The sequence below is a fragment of the Ipomoea nil genome, unplaced genomic scaffold, assembly GCF_001879475.1.
Source record: "Ipomoea nil cultivar Tokyo-kokei standard unplaced genomic scaffold, Asagao_1.1 scaffold2297, whole genome shotgun sequence".
In the NCBI taxonomy this organism is placed as follows: domain Eukaryota; kingdom Viridiplantae; phylum Streptophyta; class Magnoliopsida; order Solanales; family Convolvulaceae; genus Ipomoea; species Ipomoea nil.
This window is the reverse complement of record NW_017618725.1, coordinates 1,310,963-1,338,413: the sequence shown is the minus strand read 5'-3', so window position 1 is coordinate 1,338,413 and position 27,451 is coordinate 1,310,963. Positions and strand designations below refer to the sequence as shown.

The 27,451-nt window shown below is 35.5% G+C and overlaps 3 protein-coding genes and 1 long non-coding RNA gene across 5 annotated transcripts; 1 reads left to right on the top strand and 3 right to left on the bottom strand.

Moving 5' to 3' along the window:
- Positions 1 to 6: 6 nt before the first annotated feature.
- On the bottom strand, positions 7 to 278 carry LOC109151895. The gene is made up of 2 exons (XR_002049302.1): positions 179 to 278; positions 7 to 83 (listed from the first exon to the last, which is right to left on the bottom strand). It is a non-coding gene; the product is annotated as an uncharacterized LOC109151895 (long non-coding RNA).
- Positions 279 to 995: 717 nt separating this feature from the next.
- On the bottom strand, positions 996 to 3,766 carry LOC109151890. Its single transcript, XM_019299491.1, has 6 exons — positions 2,949 to 3,766; positions 2,693 to 2,840; positions 2,216 to 2,602; positions 2,049 to 2,124; positions 1,349 to 1,420; positions 996 to 1,267 (listed from the first exon to the last, which is right to left on the bottom strand). The coding sequence occupies exons 1-6, from the start codon at positions 3,764 to 3,766 to the stop codon at positions 996 to 998; spliced, it is 1,773 nt and encodes a 590-aa protein (XP_019155036.1).
- A 12,509-nt stretch (positions 3,767 to 16,275) lies between these two features.
- LOC109151899 (UPF0553 protein-like) lies at positions 16,276 to 19,195 on the top strand. Its single transcript, XM_019299496.1, has 7 exons — positions 16,276 to 16,504; positions 16,625 to 16,768; positions 17,304 to 17,402; positions 17,775 to 17,851; positions 17,955 to 18,063; positions 18,197 to 18,525; positions 18,929 to 19,195. Exons 1-7 carry the CDS (start codon positions 16,435 to 16,437, stop codon positions 19,019 to 19,021), a joined length of 921 nt encoding a protein of 306 aa, XP_019155041.1. The 5' UTR covers positions 16,276 to 16,434; the 3' UTR covers positions 19,022 to 19,195.
- Positions 19,196 to 19,465: 270 nt separating this feature from the next.
- Positions 19,466 to 24,607, bottom strand: LOC109151898 (formamidase-like). 2 transcript variants are annotated; one of them, XM_019299494.1, is made up of 8 exons: positions 24,529 to 24,607; positions 24,251 to 24,495; positions 22,010 to 22,247; positions 21,727 to 21,917; positions 21,256 to 21,491; positions 20,607 to 20,850; positions 20,397 to 20,504; positions 19,466 to 19,807 (listed from the first exon to the last, which is right to left on the bottom strand). In XM_019299494.1, exons 2-8 carry the CDS (start codon positions 24,467 to 24,469, stop codon positions 19,685 to 19,687), a joined length of 1,359 nt encoding a protein of 452 aa, XP_019155039.1. In that variant the 5' UTR covers positions 24,470 to 24,495; positions 24,529 to 24,607; the 3' UTR covers positions 19,466 to 19,684. The 2 variants fall into 2 exon arrangements, with proteins under 2 accessions (XP_019155039.1, XP_019155040.1); XM_019299495.1 differs by lacking the exons at positions 24,251 to 24,495; positions 24,529 to 24,607 and adding an exon at positions 22,447 to 22,938.
- Positions 24,608 to 27,451: the final 2,844 nt, after the last annotated feature.

Sequence of the window (27,451 nt, the reverse complement as noted above, 5' to 3'; positions counted from 1 at the left end):
TATCTGTGGTGTGGATGCCCTCGAAAACCTCACTATACTTCCCCCTTCCGACCTTCCTAACCACCTCGTAATCATCCTGCTCCCTGCACAGCCAATTAATACACAAAAAATAAAAACTTTATTAAGCTCAATCGCTAAAACGAACGGATACTAATTCATATATGACTCAATTAATTACCCCCATTGAACCGTAAGTGATTCGTAGTCCCAATACTCTTTGGGCCGGATAACATTAACATCGGAATAAACCCGGGACTTGGAGGCCGCGCCCCGGGCGGCGAATGGCTTTTCCTATCTTCTGCGCCAGCTTTTCCGGTAGCTGTTTCGATTGCGACGAAGATGGAGGCGGCGGTTTGACCTGTTGGAGCGTGAGAGGAAGCGACGCCCTAGAAGAGAGAGAGCGATGAGAGTGGACGCAAACGACGTCGAAATTGGAGGGAGATGACGGTTGCGGTGGTGGCGAGGAATGATGAATCCAAAAGGCCTTACGGCCATTTAACGGAAAAGGGTTATAAATTTGACGAATGACTACGGAGAAGGGGATAGAACTCTCTTCCTTTTTACATCCTCACCCTCAACCTTTTACCTTTTTGTTTTTCACCCAACCTAATTACTCAAGTCTACAACAAACATTGCTTGGATAGTTGGATAATTTTTCATTTTAAAAATTTACAAACATATTTTTAAAAAACTTTTCGAATATATAATTCCATTTATAATATACATTGCTTAGATGATTTTTCTAGCTCTCAAAACGGTACACGCATACTTTATGCAAATTCTCAAACGCCAAATAGTAATACTACAAAAATAGTTTATTTGATACCATTCTAAGTTTTCAACATTTGTTAATCAGCTAACTATAGTTAAATATGATGGTGAGAGTGTGGGACCAATATATGCTTGTGTGATGCCACTTTTAATGTTTTTTTTTTTTTTTTATCTAATTGGAAGGGGCGACCCAGAAACTACATATGAGATACATCTTATTGGGATCAAATTGGCACTCCGACCTTATATTCCTTTAGGAGTTGCCCAATATCCTCAGGGGTATAATGAAGAATCACGGTCCCTTTTTGGCCAGCACCTTTCTTTGCTAGTAAGTCTGAAACACGATTCTGATCTCTGGGCACGAAGGTTAGGTTCCAAGCAGATAACTTTCCCAGCTCTTGCTTGCATGCATGGAGGACATTGCTAGCAACATTCCCTACTGCTGCCCCCTGGGAAATAGCGTCGACGATCCTCTTTGAGTCACTTTCGAAGTAGGCTTTGACATTACCGAGTATTTAAGCAAGCTGAATGCCTCTAAGCAAGGCCCAGGCTTCGGCACTTTCTGCAGAACAAGTACCAATTCCATGGACGAAGCCTGCAACCCAGTCTCCTCTCTCATTTCTACCTAAACCTCCACAGCCTGCTCGACCTGTGCTTGGATTAAAATTGCCATCAATATTTACTTTAATCCACCCCTTGGGAGGTTTGGTCCACCTAATCAGATTCCATCTTTTTGTAGAAGACCAAGCCCCTGCAAGGTTCTCCCTCTCGAAAGCTTTGTTTATTTCTTGTGTTTGGACTTGGACCCAGTAGCTTTTATAGTGGATCCCTACTATCTTATTGTTGAAAATTCTGTCGTTTCTCCACTTCCATAGCCACCATAGTGTTACCGCGAACAAGATGTTATTTTTGTGTGTCGGTTCCTGTTATTGAAACCCCTAATGCTTGCATTGAGCCAGTCTACAAACGACTTGTCTTGATTCGCACGGATCATTCCTGGCATGATAGACTCCCATACTTGCAGAGCCTGGGGCAGCAGCACAGAATGTGTTCTGATGTTTCCTCAATGTTGGTGCAAAGTCCACAACTAGACTCCTCCGTTAGGCCATGCTTGGCTCTATTTGCATTAGTCATCAACCTATCCAATCTTGCCAGCCAAAGAAAAGTGTGTATGCGACTAGGCGTTTTTAATTTCCATATATTGCTCCAAGCTTGTGTGCTGGTGGCCCCTGAGCTCTTTGTAATCATTGAGTAAGCTGAAGAAACAGAAAAAGTACCCGTCTTCTCATCACCCCAACCTAAGTCGTCATGCTGCTCATCGTCGTCGATCAATGATATTGCTGATAGTTTGTCCTGCAATTCTTGCGGTAGTAGGTACCTTAGCTCTCCCCAATTCTAGCCAGTTGTGTCGTTCCAATAGTCAGGCAACCCGAGCATACATAACTGGTAATGGTAGGACAGCAAAAACTGCTTCGATCAAAGGTCGATGGCCAAGCCATGCATCAAGCCAAAACAATGTAGCCATGTTGTTTCTAACAACAGATCTGGTCCCTTCTTTTAATAGCGGTATCACCTTCAGGATTGCCCTCCATGCATTGGACATGGATGATCGAGGTTGCCATGTAGCTGGATCTAGGCTTTGAATGCGATACCTAGCTCTAAGATTCTTGTCTAGAAGCAGTCGTCCCCTACTTGCAACCTCCATCCCAGTTTGGCTATAAGGGCAGAGTTCATCGCTTCTAGGCCTCCGCAAACCTAAGCCCCCCGCATCTTTGTCTTGCACAACTACTTTCCCAAGATACGAGACTGCACTTCCTCTCGCCCTCAAATCCTCCCCATAAGAATTCGCGGATCAATCTCTCAATAGCTTTCGTGACCCTACTGGTAGTAACATGGTTTGCATAGGATATAGGGGGATAACCGATAGTACTGACTGCGCAAGTGTTCTCCTTCCGGCAAATGATAAGGTCTTCATCCTCCAGCCATCTAGTTTGCCCCGAATTCTGTGAATCAGCCCATCAAAGGACTCCTGTTTCAATCTTCCATGCAATGAGGGTACCCCCAAGTATCTACCAAGGTTATTAGACTTAGGAATGTTAAGCTGAACCGAGATGATTTGCTGCACTTCTTGGGCAGTATTATTAGAGAAAATAGAGTGAAGATTTGCTGGAGTTTACACGTTGGCCCGAAGCGTCACAAAAAGCATCAAGGCAATGTTTAATGATTCGGGCTTGCTGGGATATTGCTTCTCCAAACAACACCATATCGTCTGCGAATAGTAGGTGGGTAACCATGGGCCATCTCTTGCCATTTGAATGCCTCTCCATTCTCCAGAGTTGACCTTCTCACTGATTAGATGACTTAAGCGCTCCATACAGAAGACAAAGAGCAGCGGGGATATTGGGTCTCCTTGGCGGATGCCCCCTGCTTTGGCTTGAACCAATCTGACTGCTTCCCATTGATATTGATGGCTAATTTTGACGTTGTAACACAAGCCATTATGATTGTAATCCAGCTGAGTGAAGCCAGCTTCCTGGAGGGTCTCTTCGATGAATGCCCAAGTTACGCGATCATATGCTTTTTCTAGGTCGATCTTCAGAACCATTAGTCCCAAGCTACCTCTTTTAGACTTCATAAGGTTCAGGACCTCCTGATAAACCAGAATGTTGTCAGCTATCTGTCTACCAGGCTCGAAGCTTGATTGGTGGGGCCCTATTAGTTTTTGGATCGCACCTTTCAATCTATTCGTTAACACATTCGTAATGAGTTTGTAGGTGGTATTACAAAGGCTAATCGGCCAGAGGTGCTTGACCGTTTTTGGACTTGAGATCTCGGGGATCAGGGTCAGTATTGTGTTATTGCAGCCATCTGGTAGGATCCCGAATTTCATAAATTCAAGTACAAATTTCGTTAGATCATCTCCCACTACTGACCATGATTTTTGGAAGAACCCTGCGTGGTAGCTATCCGGCCCAGGTGCTTTGAAAGGAGCCATGCTGAACAGTGCTTGCTTGACATCTGTCTTCGAGATAGGCTCGTAGACCTTCTGTCAATTGCGGTCCTGTAGAGTCGGGAAAGATTTTGACCAAAAGACCTGCCTTGGTCCTTGGTTGTCCTCTATAAAGAGTTGAGTGAAATAGTTGCAGATATGAGACATAACTTCATCCTCATCTAGTAGCCAGACATCCTGTTCATTCTTAATCCTTGTGATCCTGGATCTAGACTTTCTCGCAGCAGATGCAGCATGATAATACCTAGTGTTGCGGTCACCCGAGCTAATCCAGTCCTCCCGAGATTTTTGAAACCAAAATAGTTCCTCTTGAAATAAGATTTCTTCCAGCTCTTTCTGGGAGCATTTTTCCCAGTTTGATCAGGTCAGACCTGTGATTATAAGTCAAGCTATTCTGAACTCCTTCCAACCTTGCAAGGACTCTTCTCTTCCTATGGAAAATGTTCCCAACGTGCTTTTGTTCCAGCACCTGAACTTGGCTGCTAGCTCATTTTTGCATTGATCCAATTCAACATTCGAATTCCAATTACTTTTGACGAACTCCATAAATCCCGGGTGGGTAGCCCATGCTGCATTATACTTGAACCTCCAAGGATTACCATCATTCTTTGGCTGAGCTGTGCATACTAGTAAGGGGGCATGGTCTGACTGACCATGGGTAGGTGTGTGACAACTGCATCTGGGAACTGAGTTCTCCACTCCATGGTACACATAGCGCGATCAAAACGGGCACCCCTGTAGGACGTGGAATTTATGCCTCTGCACCAAGTGAACTTGGCACCTTCGTAACCCATGTCTATAAATCCTTCCCTGAACATCCAGTTGCTAAACCTGCACAACAGGCAACCGAGAATTGTCACTATTAGAACTTCATCTCTATTTAAGACGAAGTTATAATCACCAACAGATAACCAAGCCCCTTCGAGGCTCAGGTTTTAATGGGAAAGTTCAGCAAACAGCTCTCTTCGAAGAGCGTGGTCTGGACTCCCATAGACAACTGACAGGTTCCAAGAACTAGAGTTGTCCTCAGTGATTCCTAAGACAGCAAACTGGGGATGTGTATGCATGATTTCTACCGAAATGGTATTTTTTCAAAGCACCCAAATCCCACCGGAAAAGCCGAATGCTTCAATACGAAGCCATTCGTCATAGCCTAGCTCAAAACAAATGTCATTAGTGTGCTCCCTAGAAACTTTAGGCTCTAGGAGGCAGACAATAACTGGTTTATGATCTTTAAGATATTGCTCAAGTGTGCGGCGAAATGTTCTAGACGTCGCCCATTGGTAGTTCCAAATAAGTAAATTCATGATAAACAAGTTGAGAAAAAGAAAGCTCAATTGAGCTTGCGGAGTTCCGCAACCGAACCAAGTTGGCTATTAACCCCTGCATCGTCCTCCATTGCGTCTTTAGGAGTATCACAATGAAAAAAATCTACTGAATCATCGATTGGAACATTGCGTCTAGGTGTCGATGTAGAACCCGGTGACAATATTCTAGGATCAATAGGCCTATGCTGCACCACAATCCGTGTAATTGCTCTGCCCCTTGTTGAGCCCCTAACCACGATATGCTCAGCCTCCGCAGCTGCCTTCCTTGGGGTGCCTGTTCTGCCACCTCGCCCTTTTTACAGTTGGAGCGTGATGTGTCCTAATCATCTGAGGGAACCCAATTGGCGATAACAGAGAAGTCGGGTGGTCCTTAGTACTCTGGTACCCAACAGGTTCTTTCTCGACAGCTCTTTGTTCCGACACATGCATGATAGGCTCCCCACTTTCCTCCTCAACTAGGGCATCCCCATCCATCTCTCCCAGAGGAGCAAAGCGGGTGGCAAAGAGTTGGTTATTGTAGACCTTGGTGATGGTGGGTTCCCGTTCTTTTTCTACAATAGCTAGCTTCTGGATTCCCCATCTTCCTTCACCCTTCTTATTTGGCCTCCTATCCTTCCTTTTCACTAACATCCAGGTACCAAATTTCTCCGTGGCATGTGGTTTGGCCACTGGTAATTGCTTGGTCGCCACTGGTTCATAATCCGCATCATCTGCCTTTCCAATCCCAGCGTCAACCTCCATGTGATTGCATGTAGCCTGCTTATCCAATTCTGGTTCTTGGCCGCACTGCTCCTTCCTGTGGCCGTAGATACCACATCTAAGACATACCGAGTGTATGCCGTCGTACTCTATAGGTAGAACATCTTCTTCGATCGTGAATTTGGCTAATAGAAGCTTTGTTAGATCAACCTCTACGCAAATTCTTGCGAATTTCCCACGAGTAGCTAGTCCGATTGTAACGTCAATTTTGATCGTCCTGCCTATTTTATTCCCAATTTTCCTTAAGGTTTTCTCATCGAAGTACTCGATCGATAGGTCAGGGAGATGAATCCAAACTAGAATTTTCTGTGTTGTATTTGAGTGAGGATGGAAGTTTGGCACCTACTCCTGGACACCAAGGTAGTGGTCGAATATCATCCAAGGACCCTCGAACCTCGCGACATCGTAGTCTCTCTGGGATTCAAACCGGGCAAGAAAGTAATCTTGTTCCAAATCTATGAGTTCCAGGTGGCCTTCGGGCTTCCAAAGAGACTGTAAACGACGATGGAGGTAATTGTAGCCGACAGTCTTACCTAGCAGACGCAGGATCATCGTGCGCTTCCAAGGCCGCCTTAGCCTTTCCTTTTCCTTCTTAGAGAATCTGATTCTGGGGCATTCCGGGTCATCGTCCACTTCAAGTTCCTCGTCGTCTGAGGATTCGTCCACTTGGGCTTCAGAGTATTCATTTTCGTACTGCATGAAATTGTGTAAACTTGCCTTATAGCTTGTAGACGGCTGTTGATTCAGACTTTCCTTCGCGAATCCTTCGTCTGGTGACGCTAGTGTTTCAGGGACTATCTCTGGGGTCTGGTTATTCATCTGAACTTGGGTCTGGGTATCTGCTAACTTCGACTTCTTCGGTGTGCGTTCAAGAGTTCTTGAACAGGTGGCCGGAGTTGGCCGTTGTCCGGCGAATCCATCACCATACGAGACTGGTTTCAGAACTGGTTAGTCTTGGAACCTTGAACAGTTTCTTGGAGAGAACACCCTCATCTATCATTTGTGCACTTTTAATGTTTATTTAGCGATTTATATGTGCTTAGGTGGTACCATTTGTATAAGATATAGTCTACTATAAAATTTCAATTACGTTGAATCAAGTAGAGTAGTGATAGGAGATACAATTAAAAGTTGAATGAGCTTTTCAACAATGCTACATGATCACATTGTGCAACTAATTTCAACTTTGGACTATTATAATTTCCCATTTTCTCATGGGTTCGATATGGAGTTGGCAAAATTAGTCAGTAGTCCAATGGTGAAACTAATTACCAATATTGTTTTTTAAAAATAGGTTTTAAATTATATGAAAAACACTTCGAGTATCATTTTAGAATTGGGTAATACTTTCACACAAGTTTTTGTCTTTAAAATTTGATTTGCATTTCTATGTGCGATAGATAATTTATATAATATACAATTTAAAATTTTTCAAAGATAATAATAATTGTATATATAATAGTGAGACCCCATATTCTATTTTCAATGTGGGACAATGGTATTTATAAATATCAAATTATATTTTTCAACTCAAATTGATACACTTCTATAATTATTTTATCATTCATCTATTATCCGTTTTGAGTGTATAATATATCAAATTAAATATTTCACTTAAGAGAACTCGAATTGGCGGTGACCGACCCAAAGTGAAAGTGGACTCCACTCAATTTTTGTCTAAAAAAACTAATTTATATGACATTTTTAGCTAATTTTTCAACAAACTGAAAATGCTCAACTTCAAAACTCAACACAAAATTGTACACTTTAGATTTCATAGTATAAAAGGATATATGACCCAAAAAAAAAAAAAAAAAAAAAAACTGAAGTGGCGAAACTCCACTATTGTGTAATCGTTCAAAGGAGTAAGTCGCATTAAAAAGACTGTAATTATGTTTGACTAAGAGAGTGTTGTCAATAATTTAACTCGTGGCATTCATATACGAAAATTATATCCCACCTATTTGACCTATTGATTTTTTAGTTTGAATTGGTAAGCTATGATAAACTTATGCTAATTTAGTTCATTGTGAATTTTTGGTCTTTTACCAGGTAATAAGACATGATTTAACCAATACACGCCATTAAATAGTGACTATTAATTTTTTTGTTGTCCCTAAAACAAGACCATAATAAAAATTATATCTCACTTGTTGTTATGAGTCACACAATAAATCAGCGAACCAAAAATGACAAATTGTATCCCGCCTAAATAGAATTCATATCTCCTTCGTTTGGACCAAGGTCCACATTATATTGTGATTGGTTCAAAATGACATTTAAATTTTGTATCTACAATTAAAAGATTATGTATCGACAGTTAATATGTCTCTAAATAAATTGAAGACACTTAATATATATTAATTACATATACATAATATGTTAATGTGGTATTATGTATATTCAATTTATTTACAAGCATATATTATGTTAACTTCAAACACATAATCTATATATATATAAAAGTAAAATCCTCCTAACAAATTTTCCCCCCAAAACTTTGTAGTAAAACTTATTTGGTAAGTAAATGTCAAATCTATATATATATAAAAGTAAAATCCTCCTAACAAATTTCCCCCCCAAAACTTTGTAGTAAAACTTATTTGGTAAGTAAATGTCAAATGGAAATAAATAAAATCTATTAATTGGTAATATTATATATGGTATTATATTCTATAATATAATTGATAATATTATTGTTCATGCATAATAAAAATATTATTGTTCAAGTATAAAATAAAATTAAAATAATAATAATAATAACAACAACAACAACAATAATAATAATAATGATAATAATAATAATAATATAATAATAATAATAATATAATAACAGTTTTATTATCAAATTTATTAGGAAAAATTATATTAGTAATATATTATTAATTAAATAATTAGGGAAAACCATTAGAACAATGCTGTAATAATATATTAGGAATGTACGTAGTTATACAATATATAGTAATTAAGGTTATTATTGTTAATTAAGCTAATTAGTGTGTAGTATTTTATATTTATATATAAAAGCAATACTCATACACAATGTATATGTATATGGAATGCGTGTAGTAGTGGGTAGAAAGTAAATAATTGGAAGCTTTTACCTTTCTTAATATCTCTTACCATTTTATAATTTCAATACTAAGCTCTTTTGATCTCATCTATTATGTATAAATACACCTTATATGACCATAGACAACTCATCAATTTCACAATCTCAACTAAGGTTAATTATTTCATTGACTTTTGCTAATTATCCTGTGATCTTCCACAATTGAGGTTGATACGTGATTTGCACGGGTGAAGTTTTCATTATCTTAGTTTCTTTTTTCTTTCTTTCTTATTGGGTTTTGTTTTGTTTTTTTTGTTTTTTGTTTTTTTTTTTTTTGTTTTTTTGTTTTTTGTTTTTTGTTTTTTGTTTTTTTTTTGTTTTTTGTTTTTGTATTTTTCGATTTTTAAACAAGAAAAGTGGTTCGTAAGAAAAAATGTTGATATATTCTTTTTTTTTTTTTGTTTATTTTTGTAGAGAAGATACAGATCTATAAAGATTGATGGGGAAGCAATAGAGTTCCTTGCTCATCAAGTGGATAAAGTGGGGAGGGACGGATTCTGTGTATATGTAAACAGATGCAAAGGGAAGCATGATAAGAATACACTAAAAATGAAAATAGTATTAAAAGCATTTTTTTAGTTGTCAATTTGTCAAAGCGTTGGGCTTTCTTTTGATTCAATCTCTCCGTCTTTAAAGTGTGCATTTTATGTAATAAAAGAGTAATTTATCTCTCCCTTCAAGACGTTTTGGCATTTTCGGCGGAATCAACACTGCGGAAGCAATCTTGACTTTGTCGGTGTGGAAGTTGTTTTTTTTTTGTTTTGTTTTTTTTTTGTTTTGTTTTTTTTTTTTTTTTTTTTTTTTTTTTTTTTTTTTTTTTTTTTTTTTGCAAATCTGAAGTTGGCATTGCTTTGGATTAAATTAGTAGTTATTTTTATGGCGGTGGTGGAAGAAGATTTCTGCAGCAGTTCATGTTAGAGGGCGGTGGTTGAAGTTTGTGGGGATGACAACTCAATGAGAGTGTGGATCGTAAATATATGTGTATTAATTTTTTTTTTTTGTATGTTTATATTCACTACCATTTTTAAGATTCATATTTATATTTACATTCATATTATTATTGTATTTTCTTTCCTGCATAATTTTAGGCTTAGTTTGTTGATGTATCAATAACATTGTTCAATCCCAGTGAATAAGGATTATTCCTTTGTTGTGTAGTACCATAGAGAATTGCTATGCTATTCGATCCATTTTGAAGGTGAAAAAGGTATTTATCTTTATCCTAGAATCTAATTTTATGTTGTTTTTAACTTTATTTTTTGTTTGGATGTTTGTCTCTATCTCTTTTGTCAACCTTGAAGGGTTTCAACCATGGCCGCCAATCATTGTAGATGAAAACTTGCAGGATGACTTTTTTAAAATTTAGAGGTGGTAGTAACCCCTAGAACAACTTTGATTGTATTACATAATATTGACTTGGTGGATACAAAAACTAGAAATGCAAAATGAAGAATCTGAGTGTTTTTAATATTTTTTTTTATTTTAATACTTTCTATTAAAAGTTTATTATTTTAGTTAATTACACATTTTAAATATCAAATCTAAATATGGTAGCTACTCATTTTAAATATTGAAGTTAATCGAATTTAAATTTCCTCTAAAATATGCATAAATTGAACATATATATATATATATATATATATATATATATATATATGTATGTATATTATGTATATTATGTATATGGTTTAAATTTGTTTTGCATTGGTAGTTAATTACTATACAATCATGTAATGAAAATCAAAAGTTTCATATTTAGTTCTTATTAATATACATGCAATGATGCAATTGCATATATTGAAAAAGTAGTATATAAATTTAATAAAGTATATTTTATTGGTAGTTTTATTTAAAAAAAATGTAATATTTTGCAACTATTTCAGGTAAGCACTTTAGCAAGTTGTTTGTATATTATATTTATTAATTACTTTATTTTTATTTTGTGAAAATATTTCATGCTGAAAATTGAATTGTAGATGTATCATATCTTTTTCTTTAGCATAATATTCTTTTTAATTTTATTGTGATGAAGATTGTATTTATGAGTTTAGACATTGGATGGATTAATAACTATCATATTCTTTTTAATTTTACTGTGGTGATGATGAAGATTATACAGATGAGTCATGAGTTTAGACATTGGACAAATTAACATGGATGTTAGTAAAGGATGTGGCAACACCTAACAGGCACAATTAATATATAGATTAATTAGTCTTGCTGGTGTAATCGAAATTACTAATAAATGAGAATATATATTTTCTTTTGTAGTTTACCTACTAATGTAGCTTACTAAGATGTTTGTAATAACTTTTTATTTTAATACGGTGTATTAAAAGTTTATTATTTTAGCTAATTACTCATTTTAAATATCAAATCTTATTTAATTGATAGTATATTTTTGGAAATCAATAAAATAATAGTATGTTTTTTTTTTTCAATTGTAATATCGCAATGTTTCCTATATAGTTATTACATAACAAAACATTAAAATGAATAAAGGTTACATATCGTATTTACACATGAAACGTATTTATAGTAACAGTTGTTAGTATTATAAAATTACTTCAACATAGAAATATTAAAAAAAAAATTGTTATTGATAATTAAATAATTAATATGTATTAAAAAGAATCATTGACTAAGAAAAAATGGCATGAAAAGTAGATCAGTTTGAAAAGGAAATAATAAATAATACATGATTAAAAATGGCACATAATATATTACTAAAAAAAGTAGATCAATTTGAAAAGGAAATAATAATTAATACTTGATTAAAAATGACACAGAATATATTACTGGAAATAATATATATATATATATATATATATATATATATATTATTAATTAACTAATTAATATGTATTAAAAAATCATTGACTGAGAATAAAAATGGCATGCAAATTATACCAATTGAAAAAGGAAATAATAATTAATATTTGATTAAAATGGCATGAAATATATAAATTCTGAATATATATCGGAAATTATATTAATAATTATAGTATAAATTAATTGATATGTATTAAAAAAAATTGACTGAGAATAAAAATGACATGAAAATTATACCAATTGAAAAATGAAATGATTATTAATACTTGATTAAAAATTAAAAAATGATTCCAAATTAAATCAAATGAAAAAGAAAATTGTCAGACCGTCCAAACAATAGTATAAGTAAACTGGAAAAAGAATTTGTTAATTGGAAAAATAATTGACTGAGATTGAAGATAGCACGAAATGTATAAATTGTAGTATAATATTTTAAGAAAAAAAAAAAAAGGATCCTTATATTGACCATGTCAAAAAGGAAATATATGTAAAATCGAAAAACTATATATTATTACAAATTTATTGGAAATATTAAAAAAATTATTATTATTAATTAACTAATTAATATGTATTCAAAAAATTTATTGATTGAGAATAAAAAATGACATGCAAATTAGGTCAATTGAAAAAAGAAATGATAATTAATACTTGATTAAAAATGACATGGAATCCTTTTTAAAAAATGGCACGAGATCTGTAATTTTCAAATATATAATGACAATTATATTAATAATTATAGTATAAATTAATTGATATGTATTAAAAAAATATTTAATTGAGAATACAAATGGCATGAAAATTAGGCTAATTGAAAAAGGAAATTATTATTAATACTTGATTTAAAATTAAAAATAATTCCAAATTAACTCAAATGAAAAAAAAAAAAATTGCAAATCCGCCCAAATAATAGTATATATAAATTGAAAAAGAAATCTGTTAATTGAATAAATAATTGACTGAGATTAAAAATGACACGAAATATACAAATTATGGTATAATATTTTTTTTTTTAAAATCTCCAAATTAACAATGTCGAAAAGGAAACGAATTAACAATAGTATATCTAAATTGGAAAATGATATATGTTATTAATAATTTACTGAAAATAAAAATAAAAAATATTAATAATTATCTAATTAATATGTATTAAAAAAGAATTATTGGCTGGTAATAAAAATGACATAAAAATTAAGTCAATTGGAAAATAAAATGCTAATTAATACTTGATTAAAATTGATCAGAATATATTACTAGAAATAAAGAAATATGTTATTAATAAATAACTAATTAGTATGTCTACATATAATTAAAAGTAAAATCATCCTAGCCAAATCCCCCCCCCCCCCCCCAAAAAAATTTGCACGCATTTCTGTAATATCTGTGTATATATAATTAGTCTATATATAATTCATAAATATTCTGTATGTGACTAAGTAGTTATGGAAAAAATATTATGGTAATTAATTAATTAGTTTATAAAATTTATTCTGTGTGAAGTTTAATTGACTAAAATTTAATTAATTATAAAAATTATATATTCATATCCGTGTATATATAAGTAGTCTATATATATTTCATAAATATTTTGTATGTGACTAATTAGTTATGGAAAGAATATTATGGTAATTTATTAATTAGTTTATAAAATTTTTCCGTGTGAAGTTTAATTGACTAAAATTTAATTAATTATAAAATTTATATATTCATGTAGTCCTTTTTGGTAAGCAAATGTTTAATAGAAATTAATTAAATATATAAATAAATGTAGCTTACGCTCTTATTATCATATACTTAAATATTTTATATTTTTTTGCTCAAATAATTAATAATTAATATTTTTAATTATTTTAAAATTTGTTTATTATTAAAATTTTGAATTATTTAATATTTTGACTAGGAGTTGAAGGGGAATGGAGAATCCCCATCCCCGCCTAATTCTCCGCTAGGACGGGGATGAGGAATATTTTCAATTCTCCGCCGGGGACGGGACGGGATGGGGATGGGAACGGGGTCGCAGTGATGGGGACGGGGAGTATACTCCCCGCCCGCCTCGCCCCGTTGCCATCCCAGAATATGTACTTAAAAATGGAAAATGGTTACCAAATTCTAAGAATAAGTAACCATTATAATTGTGAGAATAATGGAAACAAATTCTGCGTAATAAATCAGAAAATTCTTTTGAAATTTTGCGTAATTTTATAAGAAAATAATAATTTATTAATTATTATTTACAACAATCTATACTATTAATAAAATACAAATTATCCTCTTTAAATTTTCCACCCAAACTAATAAAAAATATTAATTAATTCGTAAAAAAATTAATAAAGCTTAATTGGTAACAAAATTTTATATGGAAATTAACTAATATCTAATGAATTGTTACCCCAAATCAAAGTCAATATGTACTTAAAAATGAAAAATAGTTAACAACTTTTGTGAATAATTAAACCATTATAATTGTGAGAATAATTAAAACAAATTCTGCGTAATAAATGGAAAAATTCCTTGAAAATATTGTACTACCATCATCATTCAACTCAGGGTGAAAAGAATTATACTACCATCATCATTCACATGCGGAGCTAGGTATATGATTCAAAACTATCAAGATGAAATGGAATATGCAGGCACATCGGTTATCCTCATCTGTTCATAACATTCACATGCAACCCGAAGTGGACTGAGATTGAGTGCTATGTTGCACAACGTGGGCTTAAAGCAGAGGATAGACTCGATATTGTTTGTCGCGTGTTTAAGATGAAATTTGATGCTATGATTGAAGATATCAAGACGGAAAAGCTGTTTGGCGACATATGTGGAGGTATTGATTATCATACATACTTTAATGTGCCTTAATTAAATTTAAATTTCATGTATAAAATTACTTTTTTTTTTATTTTAATTTTCTGCACAGTTATCTACCCAATTGAATTTAAAAAAAGATGACTCCCTCACGCGCACATATTGCTATTTGCCAAAAGAATGAATCGGGCACATTCCACACCGGAAGTTGATGCCTTGATTTCTACTGAAATTCCAGACCAAGATGCGGACAATAAGTACAATGACGCAGTTAGCGAATTTATGTTGCACGGACCGTGTGGACAACTCCGGAAGAATTCGCCATGCATGGTAAATGGTAAATTTTCAAAGTATTTCCCCAAAAAATATGTTAGTCAGACGATTCTGGATAAAGATGATTACCTAATCTACAGAAGGCATGACAATGGACGCATAAAATAATATTGAAGTGTGGACCTGATCCAATTGCAACTATATTTGAAAGCATCTTCCCAACCGCGAAGTATGGAATGCTAGAAGAGTCGCACCTAGAAGGACGAGCGATCCTCTCACCGACTTTAGATGTTGTTTATCAAATTAATCAGTATATGTGTGACATGAACACTGCAGAAGGTCAGACGTATTTAAATTGTGACCCTTTGTGTAAGGTAGAATCAGATAGATGGTGATAATCTCTCACAAGTACACACTCCTGAATTTTTAAATAGATTGAGATTGTCTAGACTTCTTAATCATTCATTGACAATAAAGGTTGGTGTACCTGTTATGTTACTGCGAAACATAGATCACTCTCTTGGTCTTTGCAACGGTACGCGCCTCATCGTTACAAGATTGGCGGATCATATTGTCGAAGCAAGAATAGTTAATGGAACGCAGCAAGGAAACAAAGTTCTTATACCACAAATGTCTCTCACCCCTTCTGATACGAGATTGTCATTCAAGTTCCAGCGTAAACAATTCCCTTTGATGCTAGCATATGCAATGACTATCAACAAAAGTCAGGGTTAAACACTAACTCACGTTGGCTTATTGTTGAAAAAATCAGTCTTTAATCACGGTCAATTGTATGTGACTTTTTCCCGAGTCACTCATCCTGATGGCCTTAAGGTTTTAGCTCTAGATGAGGATGGACAAACTTCTGTTAGTACTACTAATGTCGTCTACAAAGAGGTTTTCAACAATGTCTAATTCAAAACAGTTATATTATGTATACTTCTTGCACAAATATAACAAAATTGTTACATATCTACATATTACGTATATATTCCGTTACAAAAATTTCTATAGCTAAATTACTACACGTAAAGATAATGAGACCAATTAATTCAATTCCGAAACTTTCATACAAACCTTTCAACGTTAAAATTTGCAATATCGGATATGAAGCAAATTATAATTCATATATTATAACGAATACATACCGTGCAACGCACGGGTGCAAATACTAGTATGTTAATATAGATATATATTTTTGAATTAAGATTCACAATGTATGGTAGATTGAACCAATGGTATATCAATTGACCAAAAACGCCCTTGGTAAGGTGAGTATAGGGCCAATAGAATAGACTGATGAGGCGTTCCCACTAGCGCGTCTAGTTTGATGGCCTATCACGTGGGAGGCGCGCGACGAGTCGAGGAAAACGAACTATGTGGACCCACGAGAAACCAAACAAAGTAGCGGGAAACTTCGGTTAGGTAGTGCTGCAAAACCACAGTCCACAGGTTCGTTTTCCCATCCACCACTAGGGTTTTTTAATCCTCTCTTCACACTTCTCAGCATTTTCTCACATTCGGTGGCGCCTGCGGCTGCGGCAATGGAAGACGTTAGGAGTAGCACCGCGTGGGTCGCCGCTCACTCTTCTCACGTCACCGTCGATTCCGCAGGTCGTTTTACGTTTCTTCTTATTTTATCTGACTTTTCCTCTATCAATATGTACGAGCAATGCAGTTTGTGTTGACTGTCCTGTTTCGCCGAGGATCTAATCAGTAGTTATCTCCGTGCAGGCATTGAGAAAGTCGCGGAGGATATGAAGAATGCAATACCCAAAGTCGAGTGGAACTTCGAAGGCATTCACTATTTCGACGATGGGCCGCTTACTGTCCAGTATCTTCTCGTTTTGGATGCATTGAATTTCTGTTTCTGGCCAGGTATGCATAAGTTATAGGCATAATATTCAGATGCTTGATGATTCTGTTCACACTTCCACGAGTTATAGCTGTTGGGTTCTCAGAGCATTTTAAAATATTGTTATTCATGTACCTTTTAGTCAGACTGAAATTCTAGTACAGTTAGTTTATCAGACAGAAAATCTAGTACAGTTTTATCTGGGGAAGTGTGGCTTATAGTTTATTGATTCACTCTGGCTTGTTTGAAACAAGTTGCTATTCCAGGCAAACATAAATCAGGGTATGCATGGTGCAGAGTTGCAAAAGGACAAAAGGTCCTTCATTTAGGACATATTACCTCTTGCTGCTAGTAGTTCTATAACTTTCCATAAGCATACAATACCAGTTTAAGTAACAGAATTCCTTTGGAAATTTTGGCTACACATTTGAATTCTTGTTCAAATCAGATCCTTTGTATAATTGATCTTACTTCATAATTTGGTGCCTTGCTATTATTGCTTCCATTCTTTGTCTGCAGTCCTTGGCTTCCTGATATTTTATTTACCTTTAATGATAGACAATGATTTAAGCTATGATCATCTGGCATCTGGACTAAAGGAAGCTCTTGAAAATGACAAATCAGCATTTGATGCAGAGCGTTTGCAGAAGTATACTGGTAACTGATTTTAAAAATCATATCATTGTTGGCATTCAATAATCAATATTTCTTTCCCCCTCTTGACTTTTCAAGTAAGACAAGAACCAGTCTCATGTTTGAGGCTGGCGGCCAAGTAGGTAAAATGAATGAAGCAATAAGTAAACAAAGATAGTAACATTTTTGTACTGCAGTTATTGCGGAAGCCATGAGTGAAAATGGTGTTATGCAATATTTACAAGTCAGAAAGTTTTATAATATCAGACTTGGAGTGCTGCGCTATAGTGTACATAGTTCTCATTTTGGTCTGTGAACCTAGAGTTCATGATTTATATAATCTTACTAGTTATATATCTGTTAAGATACCACCAATGCAGCCAACACTATTTTCAGGTCCTCAACTGCGGAAAATGTTGAAATGGACCAAGCCACTACCATTGGAAGATGAACGAGTCCGATTATTGCACGAGGTATCACGCTTTGGTTTAATTTTCGAAGCACTATCTCATGCCTTCCATGAATTGACTTTCCTCTTTAGCTTACCAGTTCTTCAAATTTAATATATGACTTAAGGTTGGGCTAGAGCTTGAGAGAAGTTTTGATGGAAAGGCATCCAAACTTGTGGAATCATCTGGAAAATCAGCCACGAGACTTGTGGAAATAATCACAAGCCACTTTCCTGGTATTTTTATTTCCTTATTTGGTTTCCCACCTTTTGGTATATTTACTGTCTTTGTTGACCATCACATTAGCTGATGAACCTAGAGTGCAATATGCATTGATGAAGGTGGCTTATATTATTCACTGCACTGCAGGCTTCCGTGATCACACTGTCTACAAGGGCCGCCAAACTTTCTTGTATAAACGAGCCCAAATATTTGTTGCAGATTTATGGGGTGCTTTTAAAGGTCAAGGATACGGAGAGTTTAGTGACATTAGCTCAGTAACTATTTTTGCTGATTATATTGTTCCAGCTGTGCTTCATAAACTTGGAGTGCTCAAATATAGTTCATCTCTGGCCAATACAATCGAGACCAACAGTGAAATTGGTTCTGGCAGTGAGGAAGAGGTAGAATTGAGAGCATGCTCAGTATATGCAGTGGAGAAAATGAGGGAATTAATAAGCAAGAAGTCTGGGAATCAGGTCTATCTTGCTTATCCTTTTTTTAAAGATCCAGTTGGTCTTCCTTTTGAGTGCGAGGGATTTAACAGAATAGATAAAGATGCCTTAAAGCTTGTCATACTACTGATACTAGCAAGGGCTAAAAAGCTTTAATCTAAAATGATTTCCCATTGAGTTTGTGTTTATAGATTCACAGTTTTGAATTTTGATTGGCAAACTTATCTGTGTATGCTAAAGAACAGTAGCTTGTTTGGCTAGTTTAGAATAATGAGTGATCTTTCACAAAGCACAAGCCTGATATTTCAATTTTCAATTATTCCATCTCCGAAAAAGTGGTCAAAGTTATACTTTCTCAAAACTAAGCCTTTATTTTTCTTCTCCAATCACCAGAGAAATTGATGGTCTTCTTTTTGTTCTTTTCCAGGTACTGAGTGTGGAACTGGATCTGTGGTTATGGGCTTTTGGCATTCAGTGCACATCTCTTCAACACCACCGGACCCTTTCCATATATTATTAAGTGAACTGTGTAGCTCAGATCTTATTGTAGTTTTTATTTTATTTGTAATGACCAAAGATTTGACATTTAAAAATTCTCAGATGTTTCTATATAATCAATGCAGGTAGTGTTATATCAAACTTATACTCCTTTTTTTGTAATTCTATGATGCTCATTTCTTTCAGTATTCTGAAATCTGAATAGTTGATATAGTTTCCTCTTTGTATCATACACACACAAAATTGTCTACCTTAACTTCCACAGAATAGACTACTTTGCTTCCAGGCTTGTGTTTCAAACTTTCAGAAACCACCTTGGCTTCATGCAAGATGGAAGCTGCTTCTTTGGTTTATTAAAGTTGACATAAGATCTTGGAATGTTCTACCTGCAACCTTAAAATTCCATTCACAGTTGTGTAGAATCATGTTGAGTTAGACTTGGCTCACTTTTTAGGTAAACAATTGGTTGTCAAAGTGCTTAGGAAATAAATGATCACTTATAGAATTTGCGGACAGCATGACAAAGATCATGGAGATTGAGGTCTGGAATGTTTATAACTAAATGCATCCAAGGGAGTGTTGCTTTCAACTTACACTGTCAAATTTATTTCTACATGTTTCATTTAAGTATGTTTAGCTAGTATATAATGCTCTGCTACTTTCCAGTTGCTTTTTAATAGTGTATTTATGTTGAAGCACATGGATTTTTAGTAATTGGCAAGTCTCCATCATAAGTACACTGTGGCAGTCCTGGATTCCTCACTAGCCGGGGTCCTACAGGAACTTTGTTGTTTTTTGGACGAATGTCCTGCATAAAGGAATTGAATACATTTTGTTAAAAGATGACCCAAGAATAGGATTGTCATGACAACTTTTAGGATTTGCATTTATCATTTTCATATCTGTGGATAAGGTTGGTTGATAATGTTATTCAGCACTGTATTTTATCACTTTTTATATTGCTTTTTATTAATTTATATCATGTGCTGAGTGGGCATATATTTGACTGTATTGAGATGCTTCCCTTTAATTTCCTAAAAGATATGAGCCCCTCAGATAGATCTTACATGGTATTTTCCAGTAAGGAGGAATAGGAGATAGTGAAGGAAGATGTCACATTGGCTAAAGTTCAGTCACTGGTATGAAGGACTGAGTTAGTTTTTGTCTTCTAAAGTTGGGGCTGTTATCAGGGTATAATATGTGAGTTGTTAAGTAGTTTGATCTATTTGACCTGTACTTGTGTGCCCATCTATGGCCAATCTATAGGATTTAATATTCTTAGCTATATGAGAATTTTCATGTTATAGACTTATAGTAGTACTAGAGTAGTCTTAAAAGAAAATATTAAGGTAAATGCATATGCTAGTTTTCTTGAAGCTCTGAAAACCTCACAGTACCTGGTCAAAAATGGCAGTGGGAATTGCTAGTGTGGCAACAGCATTGGGGGAATCAACTATTCCTGAAATCCGTCCTTCGCAAGGGCAGCATGAGAGTAAGAGATATACCTGATAATCGCCAGAAGAATCATTTTAGTCATAACATTGTCATTATTCACAAGTCCTGAGAGATTCTTATGTATTTAAACGTGCTTGAGTAGAGTTCCATACCTGCTCCTTAGAGTAGCCAAATTTTGACAGGTAATCAATTGCGTTGAGCACTGCACGCTTGTAAGCAACACTGGCATCAAGATAGTGCTGCTGTCCACTCTCATCAACACTGATGCCTTCAAACACCAACCACTCTGAGAACCTTGGCTCAACTGGGCCTATCTCAAATATTGGGTTGACATGCAGGGTAGTAGGACCCATTGGAGTGAGGTACTCTTTCATACCATTTCTTATTATTTCACATCTGAGAAATATCAGAACAAAACTAGATGAGATCTTATTGGTGGAAGCAGGTCCATTATTAAACAGCAATGCATATGGCCTTTATCCTATTTTTACTTTTGGCTTATTTTCAAGATTACTTTGATTCATGAAATGTTGCAATATGCTTGACAAGTGTCTGTGCATCTAGCTGACAATACTAAGGGTGGTAGACAAATTAATGTTGTATTTTAGATGTTGATTGGAAAATGATTTTAATGTAACCATATCATTTTCACCCAATTTTGACCATTATCTGTCTTGAATGTGTTCTTATATTAATTTATCTAAATTATTTCACAAAGGTTTTCCAATGGTAATTACTAGATGATTTTGTTTCTAACATGCCAAGAAGGGAAAAGACAGTGAGATGAGAAATGAAATGTACTTGAGCTCTAGAAAACCACTCATCTCTATTGCCCCGCAGAAGGCGACCTCTCCATCACCCTGAGAAAAGTGCATGTCTCCAGTACTAAGATTTGCACCTTCTATGAACACAGGAAGGTAGATTTTTGAACCTCTACTGAGATTTTTGATATCACAGTTTCCTCCATTTTCTCTTCCAGGGATGGTCCTAGCAGCCTCCAAAGCAATTCTTTCCCACTCAGGAGTTCCGCCTTGAACCTACAGAAAACCCTGATGAGTTGGATAGTAAATATCTTTAATATACTGCATCTTTAGCTGGTTTGCTTTATAGATATATTTGTTTGTGCAAACTCCAAAGACATGCCACTTAGTTCTACTTATGATTTATATTAACCATTAGCCTTAAATTTAACTTCCTCCTGGAAAGAAACATGCCAGAATGAATGCAGTGGTTTTTGGTTCCTTCCCAGTTCCCTGCATGAATTGATCTTACCTTGCCAAGAACACACCCTTTAGTTGATGGTAGGTTTGCTAGAGGTCTTGAATGCAAAACCTCACATAATTTCAGTGCTTGAGGACCAGTTTCTTCAAGCTCTCTTTCCCTATCATTCCATATCTGAAGCAATTCTTTTGAAGGTGCTGTTCCTATTATCCCAGGGTGGGTTAAACCAGGAAACCTCACACCTGTCAGAGTTCCCAAGTTAGCAAACATCATAGGGTTCCACTCGAGATTTAATTATGTCTTGTAAGGTTGACAAACTGGAAACAACTTTTACCTGGAATATGAGGTGAGTATGCATATATGCCTTCAAAGTACCAAATAGCTTTGGCCGCACAAGGAAAGTGATCAGTTAGAAATCCACCACCGTTCTCTCGGTCAAATATTGCTGTATAACCCCATTCATCCCCAGGGAGAGGCCCCAAATTGCAAATTTCAACAGCAAGAAGGTCACCTGGCTTTGCTGGGATTCCATCAGTGTCTACAATTCTGATAGGCCCACTGAGATAGTGCACCTGAACAAGTTTATAAAGATAACCATAGTTGTTATCTTTTGAATTTCTCACTTGCTGGAAATGGTGTTATGTGAAACTTAAGATATCAGGGCCCCCTTTCATAAGATGAATTATGAACTTTCTACATTCAGAATATGAAAAGTGTCTAATTTGAGATGTCTTGTCCATGAACTATCTGCAGCTTTAAGTTTATACTCACAGTTGAGAGGTTTAAGGTTTTCACATCAATTGCACAGTTATTATCTTGAACTGCCCCTCCTGTCCAGTCAATCATCTCTACCCTGAATAACTGACCAGTTTCAACCTCTGCCACTGGTGGTATCTCTGGATGCCAACGGTTGTGGAGTGGTGGCACCTGTTCCCTTGGCTTCTTCTTTAGGTCTATGGACACCACTAGCCTAGGAGTTGAAGGAGCCATGGATGAATGTTCTCACTAGTTTGCCCTAGTAACTGAAAGCTAGTTATTTTATCAGATGGGACCAGCGAGAGCTGGTGTTTGTTTGAAATATGGATGCTAGCTGACAAACGAGTCACAATGTTTCCTCTGTTGTCCATTGTTTCCTTGTGGAAAATGCCAAAAGTATTGGATGACTTTTCTATAGCATTTGTGGCTTTATTTTATAAATGTTCAAAATGTCAGGGTTATATGGGAAGTTCTTTAGTGTCATTGTTGGTCCTCCTCATGGACAATGCTTTCAATTTTGCAGTATGCTATGGTGCTTTCTTATTGGATTTCAAGTTGTATTATCAGTTCAAATACAGGTCTGAAATTACATCAAATAAAGAGTGCACAAGAAACTCACAACTGATGGATCAATGAACTTTACATCCTCAGCAGTGTATTCCGATGTTATGCTCCCTCCGCAAGCATCTACCATCTCCATCCTGAACAACTCCCTTACTTGGACCTTTGCAACTGCAGGTATGTCTGGATGCCACCGGTTGTGGAGTGGTGGGTTTTGTTTCCAAGGCTTCTTCTTTACATCAATGGGCACAACTAGTCTTGGACCTCGGAAAGCCATAGCTTAATGGCGGTATCTAAAATTCTAGTTAGCTGAGCTTTTGAATAGTGACTGGCATTCGAGGAATGCTTATAGAGATGAAGTGCCATTGCCGTGCTGAGCCAAGCTTTCGTTTTCTTACAGGTAGTTTAATTTAAAATTAATGATTGGCCGGCCTCCTCCTGTTGGATGGACTAATTCATATTCTGATGAATACAAATCATTAATTCATTATGGTCTCATTCTTGGCTGATTCATGTAAACCGAATGCCAAACGGCATCCTAAACTTACAATCTTACATAGTACAGAATGGCTGCTGCTTATAAAATAAGTAAAAAGGAACAAAGCCACAGGGCATCATTAAGGTTTAGAATTCTATTATTCTGAAAAATGAGATCCTAATGGCCAGGATACATTATCTTTTACATCAGCTGAATTCTCAAGGTGTTCTTAATTTGGGAGTGGCATTTCTTTTGTATTTTTCCATGGCTGTTTGCTTATGATTTTATCTATCGGAAACTGACCTTGACCACACTTTCTCTGTTCATCACAGCTTAAACATTAAATGGAAGTTGCTTCATGACAGGTTCTTTGCATCTCCGTATATGGATAGACTATTTTTTGTTCAAGGGTTTCGATAATTACCTCACAAAATCATAACCAACATCTTGGAAGCTTAGCATGAAACTTGGTAGATTGGAGTCAGTGTTAAAGCCAAGTCCCAACAGGTTTGTCCTCAAATTACTCAAAAACATTTCAAATAAACTATTCTGATAACGTGTAACCTTTCAGTATTTATTATTATCCAGACATAATCTAAGATAGCACATTTCAATCTTTTTTTTTTTTTTTTTTTTTTTTTTTTTTTTTTTTTTTTGTATTGTGTTTCTAGTTGAATTCTTGATTATTCTCTCTTTACGGTATTGTAATTGCTTATATTTCCAATTACTGGCATCAACATTGAAATGCAATAGAAAGGAGAGGAGTAGAGTAGAACTCACAACAGATTGATCAGCATACTTGATATCCTGAGCCGTGTATTGTGATGTTATTCCCCCACCGCTAAAATCCACCATCTCCACCCTGAACAACTCCCCTTCTTTCACCTCTGCAACTGGAGGTATATCCGGGTGCCACCGGTTGTGCAGTGGCGGGTTTTGCTCCCGTGGCTTCTTCTTCACATCAATAGGCACAACCAGTCTTGGGCCTTGTAAAGCCATAGCCAACCTCAACCTCTGGTGATTAACTTAGCTGAAGCTAATAGAACTATACCGACAAAGGAAGAATCCACGGAGAGATTGAAGTGTCTATGGACTTAGGCCAATCCCTTCTCTTCATTTTCAGACATTGATGGGTGCTTGGGGTGGAAGCCTTTTCCCTCGTAGTGGGACGAATGGGGGCCACCTTTGGGCTATGGGCTTTGGTTCACACCACTCTCCAATAGTCGTCTTGTCTTGGAGGGTATAATTGAATGAATATCACAATTGGATTATGACAGGCACTAAGAAAGAAAGCAAGCTTACGTAGTGTATCTTCAACCGTTCAATCATGGCAGAACAACAATGTCGATTCTGCCGGTTTATGTCTATCCTTTCGCAGAGATGAAGGAACAATCCAGGTGGTATGATTTGGTTAGACCCTGCAGTCGGTGTTTATTACTGTGATGTTTACTTGATCTTGACATTAGCATACTTGTCTAAATATGATTTGGTATCCAGAAGCACAGCTACTGTCTACTGTTTTATCTGCATTTTCCATTAATAAATGAAATGAATTATGCTAATCTAATTGTTCTTTGCCGCAGATAGCCCCACATATCCAAATCAGTGGCATTTTTACACTCTTGCCCCAGGTTTCATAGCAGTTTATACAGAGAAATTTAACAACGTAGCGGTGCAGGGTTGCCCACGTCCATACTGTATGTTTCTCTTAACTACATGCTTTTCTAATTAAATTTTCGAGCTCAAACCTGAGACCTCTGGTTAAGTTGGAAGAGACTTTTATCGTCTCATCCACACTCTATTTTGTGTATTTTTATGTTAGTTGTGGCATAATATGAGCTTGGGCAGACTGTTCATCAGTCACGCTTGCTTGAGCTAAAATTCATGAAGGCCAGCAAGTCACTTCATGTTATGTTGGTCCTTATTTGACTGCTCATTGGTGAGGCTTCTTATCAAGATGACAATACCTACTCTACGGTGGTTTAGGTTTTCGATTATTTTTATGAATTTGGAGCCGTTGGTTGTACTAGAGAATAGAGATGTTCGCTAAATATATGCAAGCTAATACACGTTTTCATTTGTCAAAATTTAAAATAAAAAAATTAGAATGTTAGGACAATGAATGTTATAATATGGAGCTTGACGATAAATCGAAGAAATTTTTACTTATCAACATATATGATGATCAACCACTCATAAAAAGAATGACTTTTTTCTCAACCATTCGAGATGTTGGCAATAAGGGTGCAAACAAGCCGTCGTTATATCGTGCACCGCGGTGCATAATCGATTATGCACCGCGCGTTAAAACAGCGTCATTTCTGCAGTTATAACGGAGTGACACTACAGTGTGTCTAAACCGACACTGTCTCACGTATTGTTTTTATATATTATCAAATGAAATTACAGTTATATCAAAATGATACTGTAGTCGTGGTGAAACGAAACTATAGTATATATAAAATGGAACTGAATAACATTTCACATATTTGAGTGTATATTGTACAATGAAGCTGTAATTATATTGAAATGATCATGTAGTTGTGTTTTAATGAAACTATAGTGTATATAAAATAAAATTAAATAACATTTTCACATATTTGAGTGTATAAATATTGAATGAAACTGTAATTATATCGAAATGAAACTGTTGTTGTGTTGAACTGAAACTGCAGTGTATACAAAATGAAACTGAAGAACGGAGTTATTTTTTGCGAAGCTTCTGTTTCTTTTCATTAAACAAAACGATGCTATTTTGATGCGCGATGCACGATATAATTTGCGACAAACAAGTTGAATTGTTTGCGAGTTACTTGTGAGGTTGTTTAATAAGCTTGATTTGATTGTTGTCAAATTTAAGCTCAAGCAGCTTGTTAAGTAATTGAGCCAAACTCAAATTTAAAACATTTTGACTTATAGTTCAAAGTTTGAGTTTTATAATAAATAAAATATATATTTATATAGTTACAATTTGAACTTGAGAGTTCAATTGAAACCAATCAAACCGAGTTCACTATTATAAAAATTAGTGTGTCAAATTTAAATCTAAATTTTAAAATTTGACCTAATTCAATCCACTATAATTATTTCAGATTTAAACTCAAGTATCTAAATTTAATCTCGGTTTTACCCCTATTTGGCAAACAAAATTGCACCCTCAAATAAGCCAATGGTAACCGTGAATTCCAAGGCAATAATTGAGTAGCATTAAATAGTATTCCGTGCAGGATTTTTATTGTCTTTCATTTGTATCCAAATGTTCACAACGCAACTTACACAAGGTAAAAACCAATTAAGGCGATTATATTGACATGGGCGTCACTGTGAAAAGTTAATAATGGTAGCTGTAATAAAACGTGGGTAGTTGAAGTTTAAGTGTCTTGGTAAAAATAAAATATTACATGAACATTTTTTTTGAGATTACATGATGAAAATATCTTATTCTTGTTTAGCATATTATGAAGTAAAAGTAAGGAAGTAAAATTGGTGAGTGTGAGAAGGATATGATGGAGGTGGGGATGGATAAGATCGGCACGGCAAAGGGTGAGAGAGTGAGAGTGATGTCCCTGAAGTCTCCTTCTTCCCTGTGGGCTGAGAGAGGACCTCCTTCTTCCTACTTTTCTTTCTTTTTTTGGACAATGGGCACAGTACACCCAGACCCAGACTTTAAAGGTATCAGACTTCTCTTTTTTCAATATTTTTCCCTTCCCTAGTCCCCACCCACCCAGGCCTCTCCTCAAACTCAAGAATATCTGTCCTTTTATTTTGTTTGCTGACATGCATCTATCCTTTGAAATTTCCGCCTCTCATCTGTGTTTGATGCAAGTTGCGATGCCGTCAGAGTCTGTTTTGTACGCCTGCCGGACACTGTCATCCATGCACCTTTTACTTCTTACCAGCTTTGCACTTTGAATTGCTCAATTTTTTTTTATTTTATTTTTTTTTAAAACCCAGCTTTGCACTGAGAAAACCAAGTGGTGT